The sequence below is a fragment of the Mus caroli genome, unplaced genomic scaffold, assembly GCF_978045245.1.
Source record: "Mus caroli unplaced genomic scaffold, Mus_caroli_1 scaffold_6, whole genome shotgun sequence".
Classification (NCBI taxonomy): Eukaryota; Metazoa; Chordata; class Mammalia; order Rodentia; family Muridae; genus Mus; species Mus caroli.
This window is the reverse complement of record NW_028227261.1, coordinates 53,015,150-53,036,798: the sequence shown is the minus strand read 5'-3', so window position 1 is coordinate 53,036,798 and position 21,649 is coordinate 53,015,150. Positions and strand designations below refer to the sequence as shown.

At 43.1% G+C, this 21,649-nt stretch overlaps 1 protein-coding gene across 9 annotated transcripts in view; it reads left to right on the top strand.

Annotated features, from left to right (window-relative positions):
- Positions 1–21,649, top strand: part of Pde4b (phosphodiesterase 4B) — a 553,986-nt gene that overhangs the window by 507,868 nt on the left and 24,469 nt on the right. For 8 of the 9 annotated variants that reach the window (XM_021159265.3, XM_029475816.2, XM_085839158.1 and 5 more), the window contains one exon: positions 9,201–9,313. In XM_021159265.3, coding sequence (XP_021014924.1) covers positions 9,201–9,313 — 113 coding nt within the window. The other variant, XM_029475821.2, reaches the window with a different exon arrangement.

Here is a 21,649-nt window from a genome sequence, read left to right as displayed (position 1 = left end):
AATATAACATCTTATAGCAACGAAGTCCTCTGCAAGGGTCAACAAAAGTGTCCTCCCCAGGGAAGCAGGAACAGAAGGCCTAGGTTCCTTCAGCCCTTTAGTGAAGTTGCCAATCCTATTCAGGAGGGCTTTACATATATAACATATCTAAGTCCTAAAGGTCCTAGCTCTCAGTTCTACTGCACGTAATTAAGATTTATCAGGTAAACAGATGCTATTTTTCTTATTGTGTAGGAGAGGAAACCAAATGGGCATACAGAGCTCAAGAAATTCCTCTAAGGTTAATTGTCAGTAAGAGAGGAGTCTAGACCATAGCTCCAAGGACCAAGTTATAAACCACTACCAATGATTAAGTTCCTTTTATTTCTCCCAATTTAGGAGGCTGAAACCCAAGATCAATGTTCCAGCTACTTTATTGTCCTTTAACTTCAGAAGTACATGTTTGTTTGTGTGTTTGTTGATTGGACAAATACAAATGTTCATTAGCAATCAAATGCCCCAGTCAGACTCACCCCAAGAGCAGATTTGTCAGTTAGGATAGTGGCTGTAAAGGGGGTGGGAAAAGAACCAAGGAGGGCAGAGCTACCAACTGGCATAGCAGGGACCTAGCTTTTCTTTCTCTGTGTGCCTCCAAGGAACTTTGAGGGTGACCCTGTGTTTATAACAGGGCTTGTAGCTTATTAAAAATAAAATCACAGACCTTCAAGGTAAAGAACTGAAGTTCACGTTCTCCATCTCCTCCCCCTACCCCTCGTTCCCCCACACCACCCCCACTCACGTCTCAATGCGTGGAGTGAACTCTGGGACAAGCCTCAGTCCTCTCATGTGCATCACGGAAACTCCACATCATCATTGTTATTCTGTCCCATGGGGTTTATTTTTCAAGGAAAAAAAATGAGGCATGCAAGAGAACGTGGCTGGTAAACTGTCAAGTTCTATACACAAAAGCTAGTTGCAATTGGAGATTTGTAACTTGGCATCTCGAGGAGTTGCTAAAGACGGCAGCATCAAAATGACCTACTTTCTACTGTTATTTCCCTTGAGGGCTGTGAAGCTCTCCATCGAATCCACCCAGGGTGAAGTCCCTGTCATAAGCAATTGCAATATTCCATATTTATAAAGACACATGAACCAGGTCCAGCCTACAGAAAGCCCACCTAGGGCTTATAAACTGTGCTTTTGGAAGAGTTGCCTTGCAGAGCATGTAAACGTTCTCTTGTGGCTGCACTTTGTTCTAAGAGTATTCTACTTAAGGTTTAAAACACATGCTTTCCTGAGATGTTGCATACCAACATGAGTACGTTTCATTAACTATTCTTCAAAATTAAATACACAGCTTTGAGCACCACAGCTTGATAGGGAAAAAAAAAAAGATGCTGTTAACTCTAAGGGACAAAATCATAAAGAAGAGCACTAAACAAATAGGACAATAGCGCCAACCTATTTAAATGACAAGCTTTATCTTCATGTGGGTGAAGCTATATTACATATTAACAAATATTTATTATACTGTGGAAAGGAACATCAAAATGAAATAAGCAAGCTCATTTTGAGGCACTTAGCATCTTTCAAGGCACCCAGACTAAGGACATCTACAAAGCTAGATGCTTGTGCATAAAATTAGGGTCATAAGCTGAATGCAAAGATCTAACAAATGTATACTTCTTCAGCACAGTGGAAAAGATGCTGATAAGACATCTACGCTCATACGCTTAGCATTAGGAGATTAGCAAGGGGGATTCTTATCATTCAACACCAAGAACAGTCTGGTTCCTGAGTAAGGTGGGACTTACTCAATGTTATAGTCAGCATGGCACCCAGCAGCAGGCCTGGCACATAGTAGGTGTTCAGTGTACTTCTGATAAATGAATGAATGAATTAGTTAATGAACAGTTTACTGCTTAATTCTCAGTATCTGATAGGCCATTGCTCTGGTATGTCGGTAGGATTTGGTGGAAAGCCAGTAAAGAGAATACCAAGAAGGCATTTTCCTGAAGTAACCCAGCACAAAGGGGCATTTGTGGCACCTCTTACCTGTGTTCCTTTCCCTGGGGCCAAACTGTTTCTCTACGTGATTTTAGCTATGAAACATGTCACTGTATCCTCAGGAAGGTAAAGACTAAAAAGAAGAAGGAAAAAAATAGAAAAAGTTCTCAAGATGCTTTTGGCATGTGTTGTTTGCTTAATCCTCACAACTCGTTGAAGCCCCCAAATAAGGTAGAAGAAAATGGAGCTGCTGTAAGGGGAGGGGATAGTCTTTTGTCTCAGAACACATGGCTTGCCAGTGGTTCAGACAGGATTCAGAGGAGGCACAGTCCATTGCCAATGAGTACAGCCTAAGTCTGAGTTACTAAGAGCATCCCAGTGTCCCGCATGAACGCACACTGCTTGCCTGACCTCACTCAGCTGTGAGAGACCTCCAGAAGCCCCAGTTCACATGCTTCCTTTTAAGAAATCCTGCTTTTGTTTTGTATTTGGGTAGGGTGGTTACGTTTGTTTTGGACTAGACTGTCTCTAAAATGGGACTTTGTTGAAAGAAAACTTACACAGAATGTCAAAAAGAAACAAATCATGAAAGAAGACATAAACTTTCCTAATATGATCAGATGCATGTAGCCAGCAAGTAGACACGCTTGATCCATTGTGACACCATAGTCCCATAAAAGAAGTCATTTCTGGTCACTGACATGGCCCCACCCCACCAAGATGATCATTATTTATCTCTTGATCCGTAGGTTCATTTATGCTCCTTGCTTTACCGCATTATGTAAATTGGATCATACTTTATTTCAGGTTTTTGGTAACTGTTTTTTTTAGCCATATATATGAAATTTGCCCTCCATGTCATATGTGGTAATTGCTCTAATTGATTTAACTATGCCAACAGTTGCCACCGTTTCATAAGAAGAAAATTCAACTATATGAAACTTACAAGGGAAACATATTTACATTTCTTTTCTCTGTGCTGTCTGTGGCAAACAGGGGGAGACTTAACAGACATGTTCCTGATAAAAATGAAGCTGGGCTAAAGCAGCATTTAGATAACATTTAATTTGGAGGGAAGTTTATATTTGAGGTATCCTGTGATGTTTTCACTTCCCAATCCTATGTATTTGTGGGGGCAGAACACTCACCTCTCTGAACTCCAACTTCCTCATTTGTATCCAGCAGAAAGTCTCCGTTGTTGGGGGAGCTTCTGTCCCCTCCTCCATGAAATCAGGAGGTAAAAAGATCACACCGAGCTTTGTACACTACAGAGCTAGATTTTAGGGAGCTGAGGTCTGCTGCCAGTCAGGTCACCAGCTGCGTTAAGTGTTGGTGTCTACTGCGTGTGTTCTGACTGGGAGGAGCTGGCTGTCAGAGACCACTCAGAGCTTTCTAATTATCCTTTCCCACCGACCCTCCTCTGAGTCATCCTACTTGACTTACCCCCTCGGTACACCTCCCCCACCACACACACATTGCTTCTGGATTAGAATGAAAAGACTGGGGAATTTAGACTATTAGTCCCAAATAATAGACAAGCTGAAAATTTATAAAAATAGGGGAAAGGGGGAAGAGCATTGGCTGAACAAAAGAAGGTTATTCAGAAATCTATACATTGTATACAGTGTGATTTTATTTAATTTATATACATTTGTATGTAAGTACCAATACATAAATGGAAAAGTTTGTACTATGATGTGAATACTGGGGGCCAACCACTGAGACCTGTATCATGTCAAGTTTTCCTCCTCTGCCATTTCCTAATTTTCTATAATGATCCTGCACCCCATCTGTAATAAGTAGGAGGTATCTGCAAAACACATATGTAATTAAAGGCATTTTTACCTGTTCTACATTCCCACCAAGTGCAGGGTAGTTCATTTGACATCACTTTCCATGTGAAGAAATTCAGTTTCACAGACCTTTGGTAATTGGCTTGAGGTCAGCCACTGCAGCAAGATGAATGTGAGCATCATACCAGGCCTTCTGAGGAAGTATTGCACAGCCTCCTTCTGCTAAGAGCTACGTTAGATGGACCAAAAAGGGAAGAGGAGACTCAGGACTGACAGCATTTAGGAAAGTAATTGTGCAATCTTAAGGAGAAAAGACCTGGTCAGATCTTACTTTAAATGCAGCATTTTCAGGCAAAAGGGTGCTTCTCTGCTCTAAGCTGAATCCTCTTTAGCATAGAGAAAATACAATCCTGCCAGGAATCTGGAAGGTACTATTTATTGTCTTTGATGATTTAACCTCTGATTTCTTCCTTGGCTCTGGCCTTAATAAAAATCAATCATACCCTCTTGTCTGTCTGTCAAGCAAAGATGTTGCAAGGATTAATGAATATTGTGGAGCTCCATTGAGAAAAGAGCTATTTGAATACAATATATTACAAGATTAGTATTAATTATAACTCCTCCCCATTCATCACATGGAATGCTTGCCGCCGTCCTATTGAAGGAAGGAAAGCTTCCTCAACCACTCTTGCAGGAACAACAAGAAAGAAGGCGGGCTTTCCCTGTGGCTTCTCTTTGAATGCTAGGCTTCATGATACCACCATTCATGCTTGCATTCCCTGTTCTTAGCCCTGCCCCTCCCCCAGACTTGCCTCTACAGTGATAGCATTACTTCCTTCAGAACCATCTTATGCACAACAGGAACAGAGGCAGCTCTCTGGAAATATAACCTGTGTAGTTTCATAGAGCCCTCTACACAGCCCATATTTGCTGCCTCAAAGCTCATACTTTTTATCTTGGAACTTGGGTTTGGCAGATGATGTTGGCTATTGGCCTGTCCCTCTAGACAGGTTCTCAAAATTTTTGTTTGTTTGGTAGGTGTTTTGGGTGTGTTTGTTTGCTTGCTTGCTTGTTCTTTGCTGTTCTGAGGATTAAATATGAAGTCATGTCATTAGGCAAGCATGCTGTTACCCCAGCCCTATTTTCTCAACCACTCTCTTCCTCTGATCCCTGGCATCTCAGAAACCATCCAACATCCTTCTTTCCCTCATCACCTATGACTATTGCTTCCCACCACTTCCAGCAGAGGCTGGGCACAGGCACAAGAAAGATCTGAGTTGAGTGAGTGTGCTGTGCAGTCTTCTGGTGGGGTATAGTTAAGGCCTGCCCTTGCTCTGGGTTGGCAAACAGAGCCAGTGTCTCCATATGACAACCTTGTTTATCATTGCTCTAGTAGGCTTCCTATTGCTATAATAAAGGCTGTGAACAAGAGCCACTTGGAGAGGTAAGGGTTTATTTGGCTTCAAGTGATCACAGTCCATCACTGAGGGACTCCAAGACAGGAACTCAAGCATGGCAGGAACCTGGCTGCACCTCAAACAGAGCATGATGAAATCTAGTGACTACCTTGCTCCCCATGGCTCTCTCAGCTTTCTTTTTATACAGCCTAGGACCACCTAACACAACTGGGTGGGACCTGCAACATCAATCATTAATCAAGAAAATGCCCACACAGACTTGCCCACCGGCAAGCTGATGGATGCGTTTGCTCAGTGAAGACTCCATCTTTCCAAAAGAGGAGTTGGTGTCAACCAGCATGACCTCTGACCTCAGTACCTAACGGGTGCCAAGGAAGGGATAGCAGTACCCTTAGGACTCTATCTGTACACCAGAGAGTTCCGTGCTATGGGAAAATGCTTGCCTTGTCTTTCGCAGTCAGCCATAACACAAGCACCTGCTGTAAGAACGGTTCTGCATAGCTGGTGAGCTGCGTGCACATCTTCAGTCATAGGAAACATCACCTCAAGTCTCTTGAAGGGTCTGTCCTCCCCATCTGGTATTTCTACGCCCCATAAGAACATGTCATTAAGTGACACTCACCAAGCCATTTGCTAATTGAGTCAAAGGCATCAAAATAATGTAAGATGTTAGCAAGGAGGAAAGTAAGAGGCAAGAACGTAGGCACGCTAGGATCTTTAAAACTTTTCTGTGCGTCTAAAAGTATTTTGAAATAACAACTTCAGGGTAGGGGAAGGACAGAGAATGCAGAAGGAAGGAGAACACCATGCTCTACCCTTTGGCTGTTTTTGTTTTTTTGTTGTTTTTTTTTTTTTTCCCCAGAAGCCTGATACTTCCGTTTTGCCCCAGGCCCTGCAAAATGTGTTACATATCTTTGCTGAAAAACCTCCCGCTTAAAGTACAGTTCTGCTCTCTCTTCCTCTTCTTCTTCCCACCCTTGTAGTCCACGCTGGACCTTTGGGTTTCTTTGCTTGCTAGTGCTAAGTGCTGCTCCTCCCTGCTCACCTCCCTGCTGAGCACTGGCCTCTCTCATAAGCACAGTCTCCCAGCCTCTTATCTGTTCTCTTCCTAATGTGAACACTCATATCTCCTTTTACAGTTAGGACATGGAAGTCTAGGATCGCACAGTGAGTGTTCAGAGAGAAAGCTGGTCTGCCGGGCCCTTGCTTCAGCAATGGTGTTTCCTCACCACACTGCAGTTGTAAGCTGCCCTGCCTCCAGGTGCCAAGACTCTGCAAACAGATTGGGCAGGCATTTTTAATCTCCATTTGTAAAGGTGTCATCGGAGTGTCTCCTGGGGTCTCACCACTAGTTATTATGGTTCCAGGGCTCCAAAGCTTTAAGGTGGAGGCTGGTGCCAAGCTAGTTATAACCCTGAGGAGCAAGTGTTAGTGCTGAACTGGTTCCAGCCTTGAGAAACAAGTGTGAGGACATCCCTTCTTCTCACTTGTATTTGTGCCCTCTGCCTTAGTTGTGACAAGCAGGGCATGGAGTCCTGACTGTAGGATGAGAATTTAGAAAATATATGTATGGAGACAACGTGTGAAATTACAAAAGGATTAATAAAAATATTTTAATACACAATAAACAGCTATTATGAGAAAAGAATTTGGAAAGTGACCAATTTAATGGAATTTTTAAATGGAGCAGTCTGCTTAAAAAAATAGTGTGGTTGGCCTGGGCCCGGAAGAGAAAAAGACAAAGATACAGGGTCTGTTATCCAGGCACAAACACCCAAGGATGCACCTACCTACCACAGTACCAACACTGCACACACACCGCTTACAGAAACCAGGTACTGTGGTATATCTCTGAAGAGGCTGACATTTTGAAGTGCTTCTGCTGGTAGGATTCTGTAATTCCTATGCGAAGCTGGAGTGGAAATCAGATCCCTTCTTCCACTTCGTAGAGAAATGCGCCCTGTGCTGTTTTATCTTACAGTCATTTTGCATATCTGCTGATTCCAACAGCTTTGAGCAAACTCCTCCCCTTCTGGCTGGCCAGCTGAAAGTCTGGTCCCAGTTACAGAGGCTGCAGGTGGTGATGGCAAAAGGCACCAAGGCAGTGAAGCCCAAGCAGGCTGGGAAGTGGTTGGACTTTTTCTTTTATTAGAGGCAGGGAGTAGGGTGGGAGGGCCCTGTCCCTTCAGGCAAAGCTTTCTTGAAGAAGTGTTATTAAGAAACAGGGGAGGAAGGGTGCTCTAGGAGAGAGAGAGAGAGAGAGAGAGAGAGAGAGAGAGAGAGAGAGAGAGAGAGAGAGAGAGAGAGAGAGAGAGAAGAATCTTGGAGTTGAGACAGCGTTACAAAGGTGAAGAGGAAGAGAGGCAAGGTATGTGCAAGCCTGGCTTGAAATGAGTTTTATTGAAAACACCTAAATTCATGTTTGTGCATTGAGGAGCGTGGAAAAGAAGGCGGAGGAAGCCACCTCCGGGGTTTCTGTGGGTTTTCAAGTTTGACATACAGGATGTTGAGTTTTTAACCCCTCTTTTACCCTGAAGTGTGCGCATACTGCAGGGATAAACAAAGTCCTGATTCTGTAAAGTGTGCATCCCTGGACAGGCCTCTCTGTTTCCCTGGAATCCCACTTCATTTCTTCCTCTTTCTGCGTCAGGTATTTGATGCCACACACACAAAAGTCTTCGTCTGATAAGAAAGGCTGTGTGGTTTCACTGAGGTTTCTCTGTAAACACAGTTGAAACCACGGAATAAGCATGCTAAAGCCCGCAGGACTGCTAGATCTCATCAGCGGCCGTTGTATGCTTGTGTTCTGGAATGTGTGGTAGTTAGCTGCTATTCCTCAGTCTATGTGGGAAATCTGCCTGCTTCATATATCTGAAGCTTCATTAATTCACCTAAAATTATAACATGAATTCAGTGTTTATTAACCTAGGTCTTAAGTCAATACCCTGAGGTATTTATTGAGACCCACAAACGGTTGGCTATGGAGTGACTTGTCCTGGGAAGTGAAAAACAGCTTTCCAATCACAGCTAGATATATATATTCTTGAATGCACTGGTTTTTTTTTTGGGGGGGGGGCGGGGTGTTTGTTTGTTTATTCATTTCATTGGTTTTTGTGGGGAGTTTTGTTTTGTATCGAACACGTTGAGAATTTCCCAGAAAGCAATAAATAAAGGAGACCCCCTAGCATCAGTGCAAAGCCTGACATCTGGCTCCACCTGAAAGTCCGGTTCAGAGTTTCCCTGTGACCCTGGCAAGACCAGAAGGGAAGTCTTGGCTTTGTTTATTATAACAAGAGCCACAAGACTCCCAGGCCAATAAACATGTTCACGTAAAACTCCAGACAGCTTCTCTAGACTGGAGTCTTATCATGGGAGACCTCATTTTACCTCTAGGTTAAGGATAGTCTATGCCTCGGGCTTGTCCGGGTCAGTGCTGTTGAGCGTTCACAGTGACCCACCTGAAACATTTTCCCCCAGAATGAATGACTGTCCTGCCTGAGAACAGCACAGCCCAACAGTTGCCCCCACATGGCCGTAGCGAGCAGGTTTCATTTAGAAGAAAAGCAAAGAGAGGGGAAAGCCTCCCTCATTTCTCCTCAGGACTGCAAACACTCAGAAATGACATCACACACCCCACAGAGCCCCGGGATGACTAAGGCAGAAGTAGCCTGAGAAAACTCTGCTCTGCCCTGAGTTTTAGGGCACAGTTATGCAGATGAGCGTCTGGGCGCAGGTTCCCGCCTTCTTCCTCTGAGGAAGTTTCTTGGTAGATCACTGACACCTCATCCCGGCGAGGGGGTGAAAACTTGGCACCCGCCACCCCACCCCCCTGTCCCGGGCAGAGCACCAGAAAGAGCTTGGAAGCAAGGAGTCGGCAAGCAAACAATGAAGGAGCAAGGGGGCACCGTCAGTGGCGCCGCGAGCAGCCGAGGCGGAGGAGACTCGGCTATGGCCAGCCTGCAGCCACTGCAGCCTAACTACCTGTCTGTGTGTTTGTTTGCAGAAGAATCATATCAGAAACTAGCAATGGAGACGCTGGAGGAACTAGACTGGTGCCTAGACCAGCTAGAAACCATCCAGACCTACCGCTCTGTCAGCGAGATGGCTTCAAACAAGGTAAGGACACCTCTTTCGCTAACTACAACTGGAGCGCCAGGCAGCAGCTTGTCTGTTGACTTGGTCGAAGTGCGGCAGCACTTTCTTTGCTAGTACCTTGCTACCACAGTAAGCTGAAATTTCTTAGTCGGTGTTAATGCCCAGAAACAAGTTTCCGAATGTGTGCGTTATCGAATATAAGTTAAAGGTATCTGCGTTGCTTCCAGATCGTTTTACGAATGTAAGTGCCTTTTAAAATATATAATGGTTTGTAGAAAACTAAAGTCTGTCTGAGTCTTGCCAGTTTAATCCGTTCAGTAGACACGTGTTTGGCGAGAAAGTAGATCCATCACTTTTTTTTTTAATGAGAACACAAATTTCCTTCAAGTCTGACAATTTCTTGCTGGGAATAAGGGCATTTGGGGGTTTATAACACGTCCTTTGTGATGCTGACATGGTCTGAGACTTAAAAAGAAAAAGAAGAAAGAAGGAAACAATATACTTAGTCTTCTACCACAGGAAGTTGGGTTTTGTTTTTCCTAATTTTAAAGGTGAAAATCATTTAAAATTAAAATACACCTATACTAAAGAAAGAAAAAAGAGGAAAAAAACAAAACCACCACCCTGATTTTATTTACAATATTCAGAAAAACAAAACCAAACTTGGTGTTGGGGAGCTTTAATTATCTATCATTATCCCATTTGTTTAATTAACATCTGGACAGAGTGCTAATTTATATAGTGAGGGTTGTTGCTAGTTGTTTTCTGCTTGTTTACACGTTTTCATGCAGATTTTTACTGTATGGATGTGTGTGTGTGTGTGTGTGTGTGTGTGTAGAAGGGTGTACAAGTGTATGTGTGTCTGTGTGCAGGGGTGTGTGTCTCTGTGTGTGTGTGTGTGTGTGTGTGTGTGTGGTAGAAGTTGTGCAGTTATATATTTATCTACATCTACATAGGTGTACTTAAGGGAAAGGCTTGATTCTACTGCACCCCACAGAGTATACCTTCTAAGCTCCCTACAACTCAAGTTTGAGGTATTGTCCTATTGTCCTACATTTCTGAGGCTGGAAGAGGCTTTGTACCCCACCTACCCCTTCAGCCCAAGGTGCATTCCTGATTGAACCTTTCCTCCCTTCTTTCCTGGGGGAAAAGCATCTCTTTGGAACAGAGCTTGCTGACTGCTCTTCAAAGCACCGTGACAGAGGAAACAGGGCATCCTTAGATGCTGGTGTGTGTGTGGTGGTAGTAGGGTCCTTCTTATTCTGAAACTCTCTCATGGACTGATCGGTAACGGAGCAGAAGTGAGCCTGGTCTAAAATGTTAGCTCAGAGTTCACCTCGGAGGGGAGTAAAGAGAGAAGCCGCCCTGGGGTTTTAACTAGTATTTTCTGACTTCTCTCAAGCTGGGACTTTCCAGGTTGATGTAAAACCCAGCCGCTTCCCCATGTTGGGGGCTTCACTGTGTAACTTCTCCAAATCACTCTGGGATTTACAGAGAATATTTTGCAGTGGCTTTGCCTGCCTCACAGCGTCAGCAGCTGTTGTGTGGTCCCTTATTTTGTGATATTTGATGCAACCTGTGGATCTAAAACTCTGTGGTGATATTTTCTCTAGGAAAGACATGAATCTCTAGAGTCACCAAGATGAAGCCAGGGAGTAAACCAGAAGAGAACAAGAGCAGACAATCTTTACATTCCCGTTGGTTTGCATGCCGTGTGTGTGTGTGTGTGTGTGTGTGTGTGTGTGTGTGTGTCTAGAGTGCTGGCCTTGTCCACTGCCTAACTTGCAGTTATTAAAAATATATCAATGAATGAAAGGAGGCATGCATTGAGACCCAGGAATTCTCAGTCCCTCAAGCTTCCAGTCCTTGCTGATGGTTGTCTGAGGCAGGAAGCAATGAAGGTTGAATAGAGTTAACACTGAAGAGCCACGCAGGTTTAGCTGAAGCAGAAACTGTTAGCTACCTCACCTGTTAGCAAGGTCCCCAATGGGAAGGTGACGGGGCAAAGCAGTTATGCAGGGGGTAAATGAGAGGATACCATTTTTTAAAGAAGATCTCTCCACTGAGCTGTTTTCTTCCTTGTTGGTCAGATGAGTGTCTCAGGTGATGCTGAGCACAGTGGCAGGAGTGTGATGTATACTATAACAGCCCAATGAGAATGTGTTGTGACCACCAGAGCAAAGGCTCATCAGAATTATCTGGGAAAGTGAGACTAAGTTATGCACAATGAAATTTTTACCTTACATTAAAAATTTCAATGTTGAAATGATCTGAGTGTTCTGTGTAGTTGGAAATGTCCTCCTTGCTATCACTAAGTAGCCAAATTTGGTCGCATTTGGCTTACTCTTATGGAACAAAGGAGCCTCAGCAAAACTGAATTCCAGAGCTGAATGGGAGCATAAATGTAACGCTTTACAGAGGGTGGAAGACTGCGAAGAGCTTTGGTACTGGAGGTGCATGGTTTCAATTCTGACAGTCTCACTTGCTAGTCTTTTTACTCAACTGCCCAGAGATTCAGGTTTACAGTATAGAGGTGGGTCTCATCTCACCAGGTTTAGTATCCCCAAAGCGCTTAGGAAAGCGCCTGCCAGGAAGCAGGAATACTGTGAGCGATCCCTTACTAACACCTATTTCATGGTTGCAAAACCAAATCTGTGTCCCTACTTGTGTTTCAGAGCTGACCCAAAGGCTTTTGTTTACAAAGTCTGAACTTGACTTCAGAGTACAGATGGCAGATCCTCTGTCCTGTGAAGCGAGTGTTATTTGGTAACATAGGTGCCACTCTGTGGAGAAGGTGAAGAAAGGCCTGTCTGGTAGGGGGAAAGCAAATGGCCTTTAGGGTTTCTTACACCTGGACCGGGCAGTGCTTCCTTGTTTGTTTATGTTTTTCCTTGACCTACTTGTGGCCTAAAGAAATGGAAGGATTCATAAGTGTAGCTGATTTTCCCTGTGCTTCTTAGGGCAGGTGGACGGGAACTGCTACTGTACCTAACAAAAACAGTCTTGGTCTTTGCCTCAGTTTTCTTGACCCTTACATATTAGCAATAGGCCAAGTGGAATTTCAAAATTTTAGAGACACTTGCAGCCAGGTGAATTAGTGTTAAAGAACATTTTCTTTTTCAAACTTAAAAAAAAAAGTAAAACTGGCAAGAAGATGGAGCAGGGGAACGGGAGCTTGAAGGACAGGGGTGTGGTTTCTGGTGTCAGGAAGAATGCCTGGACCCCTCAGTGACCAGTCCAAGTTAAAGGTTAGGTATGTATGCCACCCGGCCGGCCCCTCTTAGATTTGTACATTAATTGTTGTTTTGAGTTTTGTCAGCTCTCCTCACCTGGAAGAATTGCCTTCCCCTTCAGCAAAAGAAAAAAAAAATGCGTTAGAGCATGAGTTCATCTGCCAAAAAAACAGCCTGCTGTTTTGAAAACAGGATGCCTGAGCTCTGCCCCTCCAAAAAAGAGGAACGGAAAGAGAAACAGTATAGAAAGGAAGAAAGCAAACAGCCCCACAGGGATCCCCAGGCCAAGTGCGGCACAAACAGTGACCTCTCTTTCCGACCTTCGCTATGGCTCAGTTCCTGAGCTCCTGTCACCAAAGCCAACCCACGTCATCAGAGGAGGATAGGAGGAATGGCACAGCTGCTGTGAGGGTGACTAGAATTTCCTGTCGCCTTCCTGACCGACGCAGTCAGAGAAGTACAGGGTTGCAACAACAGTGGCTGAGGAAGGATGGGCCCAGAACAATCCCGGGGAGGTGGGGCGGAACTGGGAAGGGATGGGAGATGTTCCTTCCCACTCTGGACAGAGGAGCATAGTCGTTCATCCAGGATTTTCAGGTGAAAAGGCTTATTAGTACCTGGTATAGTGAATATAGAAAGACGAACATACTGTATTTTCAACTGCAGCTACATTCAAATGATTAGTCACAGCCCCAGATACCCTCCAAACACCCTGCTGTGGGACTTTTTGTTTCTTTCTCTATCAGCTTTGCCTGGGACAGGTTTGGACCCAGATGATGAAATTGGACGTTCTGAAATTGGAAAGTCCAGTCTCGGATACCAAAGCTTCCTTCGGACTAAGGAGCTGGAGTAGAGTCCTTGAGTCAACGTTTGCTGAGGCACTTCACCAGCTGGGAGTGGGGGATAAATGGCACTTTCTTGAGGCATCCTGAAATCCCATACAGACACCATCACTGGAGAAGTGAGTCCTCCTGGCTGTGCAGGCTTAGTTCTCCATCTCCACTCTGAGAACCTGTACCAGCCTGAGCTCCTTGGAAGGAAGGGACTAACTAAAGTCACTCAATTCTACCAGCCTGGAGGCACTAGGAAACCTGAATGTGTGATTCTGGGAGGTGATCATGCCCGAGGCAAGACAAGCTTCTAAAGTTGAAGGGAGTCACTTTCTGTACCCCTGAACAATCAATCAGTAACTATGGGAAACACGGTGCCTAACGGAATTGAAAGGAAATAGATCTCATTGGCCAATAGATGCATCTCAGAACTCTCCCAGGAGAAGGGATGCAGGCTGTTGAAGGATTAATTGATGATAATGGTGAGAAAGGAGTTTCCCTTAACACAGAGGGGCCTTTTACTGCTCCCTAGGCTTGAAGGAAACCTTAGTATGGTTTCCTCCAGCTGTGCAGAAGGGCTTCATCAGACCAAAAAAAAAAAATTGGTTTCCTACTAGACCTTACTGTGCCTCTGGCCAGACTCCTCATTCCCTGCCTAAATGGATGGCTTTTACCCCTCTTCCAAGGGCCTCTGTGTGGGTGTGCTTCCACACAGGTACACACGCAGAGGCCCCAGGCACAGCCATGTAGCAGCAACACGGGGCTGGGGAGAAGGTATGTGGGGGCAAGGGTATATAGGCTGTGGCAGAGGCTCACACGAGCTTACCTGGGAGGTCCTGAGTGGTGGAACAGAGAGAGAGAGTGGGATATAGTCCAAGTTAATGGAGGCTAAGCTCTAGTTGACCTCCTAGACTATCTGTGAAGTTAGCAGTTTAGGAGAGAGCTTAAGTTACATTCTTAAGCATTTAGGCTTGTAGAATGCACCCTGACAGATGTTGGGGATGATCTTGCTCTAAAGAATAAAGCGAACATTGGTTCTGACCAGCAGGAGGGGAGGTGTGCATTCCTTGACCCAGTTTTCTCTCTTTGCTAGCTCAACCTAAAGTGAGAAAATCTGAGTATAAGCCACGAGTTTAAATTCTAGCTCTACCTTTACTGGGGATATTTTCCAGAGCAATTCAATAATTTTTTAAAAATCTTTTTATTTCCTTATTATAAAACAAAGTAGTTGGAATAGATTATTTTTGCGGTTTACTTCAGGTCTCGAATTTTTGTTGGTAGACAGCCCATGTCTCACAGGGGTGGATGGCCGCATGCAGATACTTGGCTAACTCCTTTACCCACATTCGTCTGTGAATATACAGACTCTTTGAGATAGGCACTGTCTATGGGTGGTTAAAGTGGGATTTAGCTGAGATAACTTGATAAGCATGAATAAAATCACCATGCCTGGAAATGTGGCTCATTAGTAGAGTGCTTGTAACCATTCAGGGGGCTTTGAGATCCAACCCTAATTATAACACAAATGTGCATATGCGTGCGCACACACACACACACACACACACACACGAGGTTTTAATTCCTGGTGCTGAGGATATGGCCCAGTGGTAGTATGCTTGGCTAACACACATGAAGTTTTAGACTTGATGGGGTTGGGAGAGCATCAGAGATCCTGGTCAGGATCCCAAGGAGACAAATGAATGGAAGGGAAGTGTAGAGTGCTTAGTGATCCTTCACCGTGAACTTGGTAGTGTTTGGTTGGAGGTCTTACCCTGTTTGGTTTGGTTTGGTTCAGATTTCTAGTGTGCAGTTACATTGTTCTTGTAGCCTAGCCATTAATTTCAGACTCTGCTTGGCTGGAAAGTAGTCCTCCTAACACAGGTAAGGGGGAAAACTGTGATAGTTCTAGAGAGGAGTGGATGACCACTCATGAAAATGGAATTGTCAGATATGTCTGTCAATGTCAGACTCATCCTTTACATTTTGTGGATTAGTGTGCAAAACTGCAGTTCTCTTTGTTTTCCCTAATTTTGCTTAAGATAAAACAGTAAACATTTCTTGGAAGCTGTGGTCCACTTCCAAATTCCTTTTTACACCGACTAGCCACCTCCTCCCTCCATCCCCCGCATGAAAGATTTTGATTTTACTGTCATCTAGAAGGATGTCCTTCCAAATGCATGCAGACCGACCGTAAACTAGAACATTCATACTCCTTACAGAGCTACCTGGGCTGAGGAACTCCCAGTTGGTGAGGGTTTTCTTAGGTCATTGCTTTCAGAGATGAAAGAGAATATTTAGCCCATCAGTCTTTATTTACTGTTTTTAAAATCATTCTTTCTGTAACAGAATATAGTTGTACTCTTGCGTGTGATTCAGTATTTGAAATGCTACTCTTACAGAAGTGTGGCACAGGAAAGAGTTGGAGGGCTATACTTTGTAATAAATATGATTCATAGTATCTTGCTTAATCTAAATATTTCTACATCAGTTTGTGTATATTGAAGCCAGTTCCTTTACTGAATTCTGATCCAGTTCAGCCAGGCTTTTGGTTAACTCACTTGCAAGTTCCATAAGTGAGCAAATATCTCAAACAGAACTTCCCCACCCTGTCACTCTGGCCAGTGACAGAACACTATAGCCGGGGAGTCAACTGTAAACCTAAAATAGCAGCTTCGAAATATTGCATTGCAGCAAGTTAATGGACTTAGCATTTCATTTCCACGTTTTATACTTCCCTGCCTTTGCATGTTTGATCTTTGAGAATAACTCCCAAACTCCCCGCCACACCAAGTTCCTCGCCATTGTTATCTATGGAAGTAAAGCCAGGGGTGAGACTCGTTCTTACACAATTCTTCCAAAATATTTAACTTCTAGTGAAATGGGTTCAGCGGGTAAGGATCACTCACTATTATGAAAACCAAAATACCCTACCAGAAGACGCCAGGGTGCACCATGCCAATTCTCACTGTGCTGTCCTGTACAGACTCGCCTTAGCTCTTTTCGGGACCCACCGGCCTCTTTCTGTCTTGCCCCCTGGCATGTGATGTTTCCCTCAGCTGCTGCCAAACCATTTAGTCTTTAGGAGATTGGGCTGTAGCTTTCTTTGTTTGATTTACTTCAAAGTATCCAAATGCTCCACAAAGAAAGGACTGATAAGTCCCTTAAAAGTGAAGAAGATGGTGGATCTTCTGCTCCTGCGTTCCCGGTTTTTTGGAGAGCACAGATAATCTTCTCTTCTTTACAGAGTAGGGAATAGTGTTTAAAGCCAGAAGCCATGCCTGTCTGCTCAGCAATCACAATGTGCCCTCCCCAGCATTAGGACTGAGGGCGATGGTAGCCTCAAGCCCTCCCAGATTGAAGTGTAGAAAGTTTATTAAGGTAAAACTCACCTTCAGGGTGGATTCATTATAGTCTTCTAATTTTTTCATTTAAAACATAGTAAATTTAAATTTTGTTTACAAGACCACATTGCCCTTTCTTTGCTTGTAGTATACTGTATTCTACTATAACCATAGCAAAGATAAAATCAGAGTACCATTACCTAGAAGGTCTTAAAAGAAGGTCAAGCCAATATTTTTTAAAAAGATCTCAGACACGAAGTATTAGCATCTAATACCTTAATGACAACAACAACAAAATTAATCACTAAGTAAAACCATCTTTCCAATTGAATTAGATTAGCTGTGCTATACAGAAGAGCAAGTCAACTAAGTGTTGACCTGACAACTAGTGTCCTTGGTCATTATAGATGGTGACATTTGATAGATAATTTCCAGTTATAGTTTCACACAGGCATACTAGGCACAATCCTGCAATTTTCAGTCCAGACGGGAACTTTAAAAGTCCTATTTATATATTTCCCTGACAGGAGAGATGCCATGGTCATTCTGGTGATCTCAGGATGAAGGAGGCTAGTTTATTGCACTCTGAATGTGCAGACCCTTGTGACGAATAATTTAATTAAATACTATTTATTTGAAGTCATTTTACAAATGAGGAGACATTTTATAATATAGGCCTATTTTCTTATCAATATAAAGGGAAGAATAAATATCTAATATAATAAAAAAATTAAAAATACAAGGTATAATCTCACTGAAAAGTAGTTTTATTGTGGCATGACTTCTCCAGAGTCAGGGGATCATGGGAAGATTACAGTACTAAGATAGAGGTCTCATTTCAAATCCTACAGTAATCCTCCTTATTTTCTTCCTTTCCTCTGTTGAGAACTGAAGATGGCAAATTAGAGAGTTTACATACTGGTGAAATAGTCACCAGGTTGTGGATTCTTCCAGCCACTTAGCAGAGTGACTAGCCCAGCAAATTGAGATCAAGGTGTGAATCCCAGGTTAACCTCTTCTGGCCCCCGCAATGTCTCTTTCCAGTGAATGTCTCAATGTGAAGCTTTCCAGGCTTAACTGAGGTGCCCATTCTTGAGTCCTATTGCCTAAACCACAGTAGCGTTAGTTCAACTCTTTTGGAAGCTACTCACAGATAAACAATGCCAGGGCTTGTAAGCATTTTGAGTCAGCTCACTGTCACTCAGAGAATATAGGCTTATTTTTGTTGTAAACTGTCCACTGTGGCTCAAGATGGGTTCATTACTTATTAAAATTTAGAATCCTGAGGTAAATACTTTAAATGTTTTGTGAGAGACATAAATAAGCAATTGTTACTTACTATTCAAACTTTTTAGAATAAAAAAGTAGTTGGGGAAAATACAGTGACTGGGAGAACTAATTGTGTTGGTATAATGTTTATTAAGGAGAGGTATCCCATGGTTAAAAGATTCCTAGCGTGCTACCTTCCACTCTTTTGATATCTACCCATTGCCAGCCATTATTTACACTATATAATGGGGCAGAGTAAGGTGAAACTCTTTAGTATATAATATGTAAGAAATGAAAAGAAAAATTACAAAGCCTCAAGTGAATAAAAATATTTGATATTTAGACTGCTGGGAAAAAAGAGGAAGACTTGAACTGAAAGCTAAAATATATAAAAGGAGATTACACTGGAAGGAAGTTTGATAAAAGACCCAAATATTCATTTTAGCATAGGAGAAAAATGGAGACAAATTACAAAGGGCCCACTAAAGTTTTACTAACTTGGTCAACAGGGTGGCTTTCAAACTTCCTTTTTACCCTTAACATCAGAGCATTTGTTAAAACTGTGGCTTGAGAGCAGCAGGGCTTTATCACTTGCGGATGAGTAAACACATTTCTGTAAGCCTCTCTGTCATTTCATTACCCAGAAGACGCCCCCCTTCCGGTCTCACACAGTCAGGCCCTGTGATATGAACCTCTCCTGCTATGGACAGTCTTGCCTGTATTTCTGCAGACCAGCCTCTTACCATCCTGTCCGTTAACATCACAGTTAGACCTGGGATTTGATATATTTGCAGTGTAGTTTCACATGTCCACTTGACTCTGTGCAGCTAGGAACCTTGTGATAGTTCTGAAGTGTAAACCTCTCCTCTGGAGAACTTGGTTAACTTGTAGTCTGCAACTTAACAGGCCTGACACACCACACAAGAACCCTCTACCCTGCCAGCTACAAGGCCTTCCTCTGCCCACTGTGATGACTGTTATTGGTTCCATGGTGACCCAGATGATTGAGATACAGCCATGGTGACAGATGCACTGGCTATATTTTTCTTGGTCAGGCAAGTACATTATTTGTGTTCTTGACAGATTGTGCACCACTGACTTTTTTCCTGCTGTGTTTTAACACTCAGGATCTGGATGCACAAAGCTTAGTTGCCTCTTTCTTAGCGTTACATGGTTGTGTCCTTGAGACTGTTTCAACAAGGGCTACCAGTATTATATTTTAAATGTTTAATAATCAGACTCATTTGATTTCTGAGAATTTGTGGAGTTTTTTTTAACTCGTTAAAGATATTTTTGTAATATTTTATATGATTAAAATACTTTTTATATAATTAAAATCTGGATAGGTGTATTGTCTAGTGGTATGTAATATGGCTGACAGAGTAAAATTTCAAACTGAAAAGGCCATATGTTGCTTTCAAGGAAAGTTCCAGAGGGTGTGTACGGTCTGTGTACCTTGGTATATCTGGGTGTGCACGTGAGTGAGTGTGCACGTGGAGTCTGGAGGTCAATACCAAATGTCTTCCTTCATTGTTTACACTGTATGTTTTTTACTTTTGTTTTTTTTTTAAACACACACACACACACACACACACACACACACACACACGGTCTGTCATTGAGCCAAAGTGGCAAGCCAATAAATCCCAAGGTTCACCCTACACCTTTCCCCTCAACCCACACTAGAGCTACACTTGCACTGCCACACCTGGCCTTTCTGCAAGGAATCCAAAGTCAGGTCCTCAGGTTTGGACAGAAAGCAGTCTACACACTGAGCCATCTCCCCAGCCCACTGAAAGCCCCCAACACAGAAAACCAAGATGCTGAAATAGAACAACCTAGCCAAAGAGTATGAACCCCTGGGGAGAAATAGATCATCTTTTTTTTTTTTTTCAGTATGGTAAATGTATTTGGTTAGAATGAATAAAGCCTGAGTCCTTCCCATGTAAACATTTGATAGGAGTAACTCAGGAAACAGGCTTCGCTCTTTTCTTCCATGCTTTTCACATCTGATCTCATGACCCAGAACTACGATGCCCAGAAAACTCTCAAGGAACACCAGCTACAGGGAAGCTTAGGTTTCCAAAGCCCATTTTTTCTCTTAAGGCTTAGATAGACGCTCAGAACTCGGGTGCCACAGTGCAGCAGTAAATGTGAGATGTTGTGTGGGGGGATGTGTAAATGTACCTTCCCTGTAAGCAGAAATGGGGCAGCTTGCTGTGGGTGATTTGGAAGCTGGCTGGTCAGTCTGACACTCTTTGGTTTGCCATTCTCTCAAATGGACTGCACCCATCTGGACATGGATCTAAGCCTTCAGAACCTCTCAATGGCTGCTGTTTCACACTCCTTGTATCTGGGGCAGTGGTGTGTCAATCAGCACTGTCTGTCTGTTGCATGGCACCAGACTGCTTTGCCATTATTGGACTGTAATCTTCAAGCTGGCATTTTGTTGATGCCAGTAGTATATTCTCACTCCAGTAGCATATTCAATTAATTCATATGTAACTAGATTGACTTAAGCTCTACAAATCTGAGCAAATATATACACAACACAGATATTCTTATGTCAGACAGGCTGTCTGTGGTTATGCCAAGCTTTGGTCAATACCTGGAGAAGTCTGAAGTCTCCTAATTAGAAGATATTGCCTAAATTAAAGAAGCATCAATCCATACTCTTACTAAAATCCTGACTTTTCCAAACAGATTTTTTTTTAATGCTGTAGCCTCAATATAAGCCCATTTCTAATTATGGTTTTCTTAATAAATAGGAAAATTCATGCTTCATTTATCTTTCTGGCAATTCTGGTTTACACTCCTTAGGCTGATAAATTTTCTAAATGGCAATGAGCAAGCCTGCACCTGTATGAGTAGCTCGTGTGTCATGTGACCTGCATGACATGGTGCTGCATCACGCATATTGTGGGAATTTTGCAGTTAGTTATGCAAGCTACTCTCAATAACAAAAAGAGATTTGTTGCTAAAGAGCCACAAGAAACTTCCATGAAGCTGTGAACCCAAAGCCTGAGATTAAAATCAGAAATAAAACCTAGCTTCAAGCATGAATTCCACGGCTTAGAGCGCTCACTAGGTCACATACATATGTCCTTCCTAGTCGTCCCACTTTAAAGGTGGACGTCCTTGGTCACTCTCGGAGTCAATAACTTGCATAGTTTCCTAGACTAAGTGTTTATTTCTAGATTTGAGAGAACACTCAGCTGTCTCTGTATCATGTGTTATAGAGGCTAACTTCTCTGGTTGGGCTTCCTTGGTGCTATTGAAGTCCACTAGCAGGGCAGCCTAAAATGAATATTCCCTCTTTTTCATGTAAAAGTTAGATGTCTATCTCTGAAATTGTCTCTATCCCAACAGAGCTGTACATCTTAGGAATACATTGTGGTGAAAGTGTGCATCCATCTGGCCTAAAGTATTGCAGCTACACCAGAACAATATACAGGATATAGCTATCTCTTCTAATGGGATACAAATTATCCAAGACGTGTGTTTTCATCCTTTAGAGTTTACAAATAGGTCCAAGCCTTCAATTCGTGGCAGATTTTCCTCAATTCGAATGTCTATAGTCCAACATGAGGCATGTAAAAATACTAAAAGGGTCAAGATACATGCTTCCAGGAGAGAAAAGGACAGACCTGTGTAGCTCAGGGTTTCGAATTCCTTGGTAGGCCC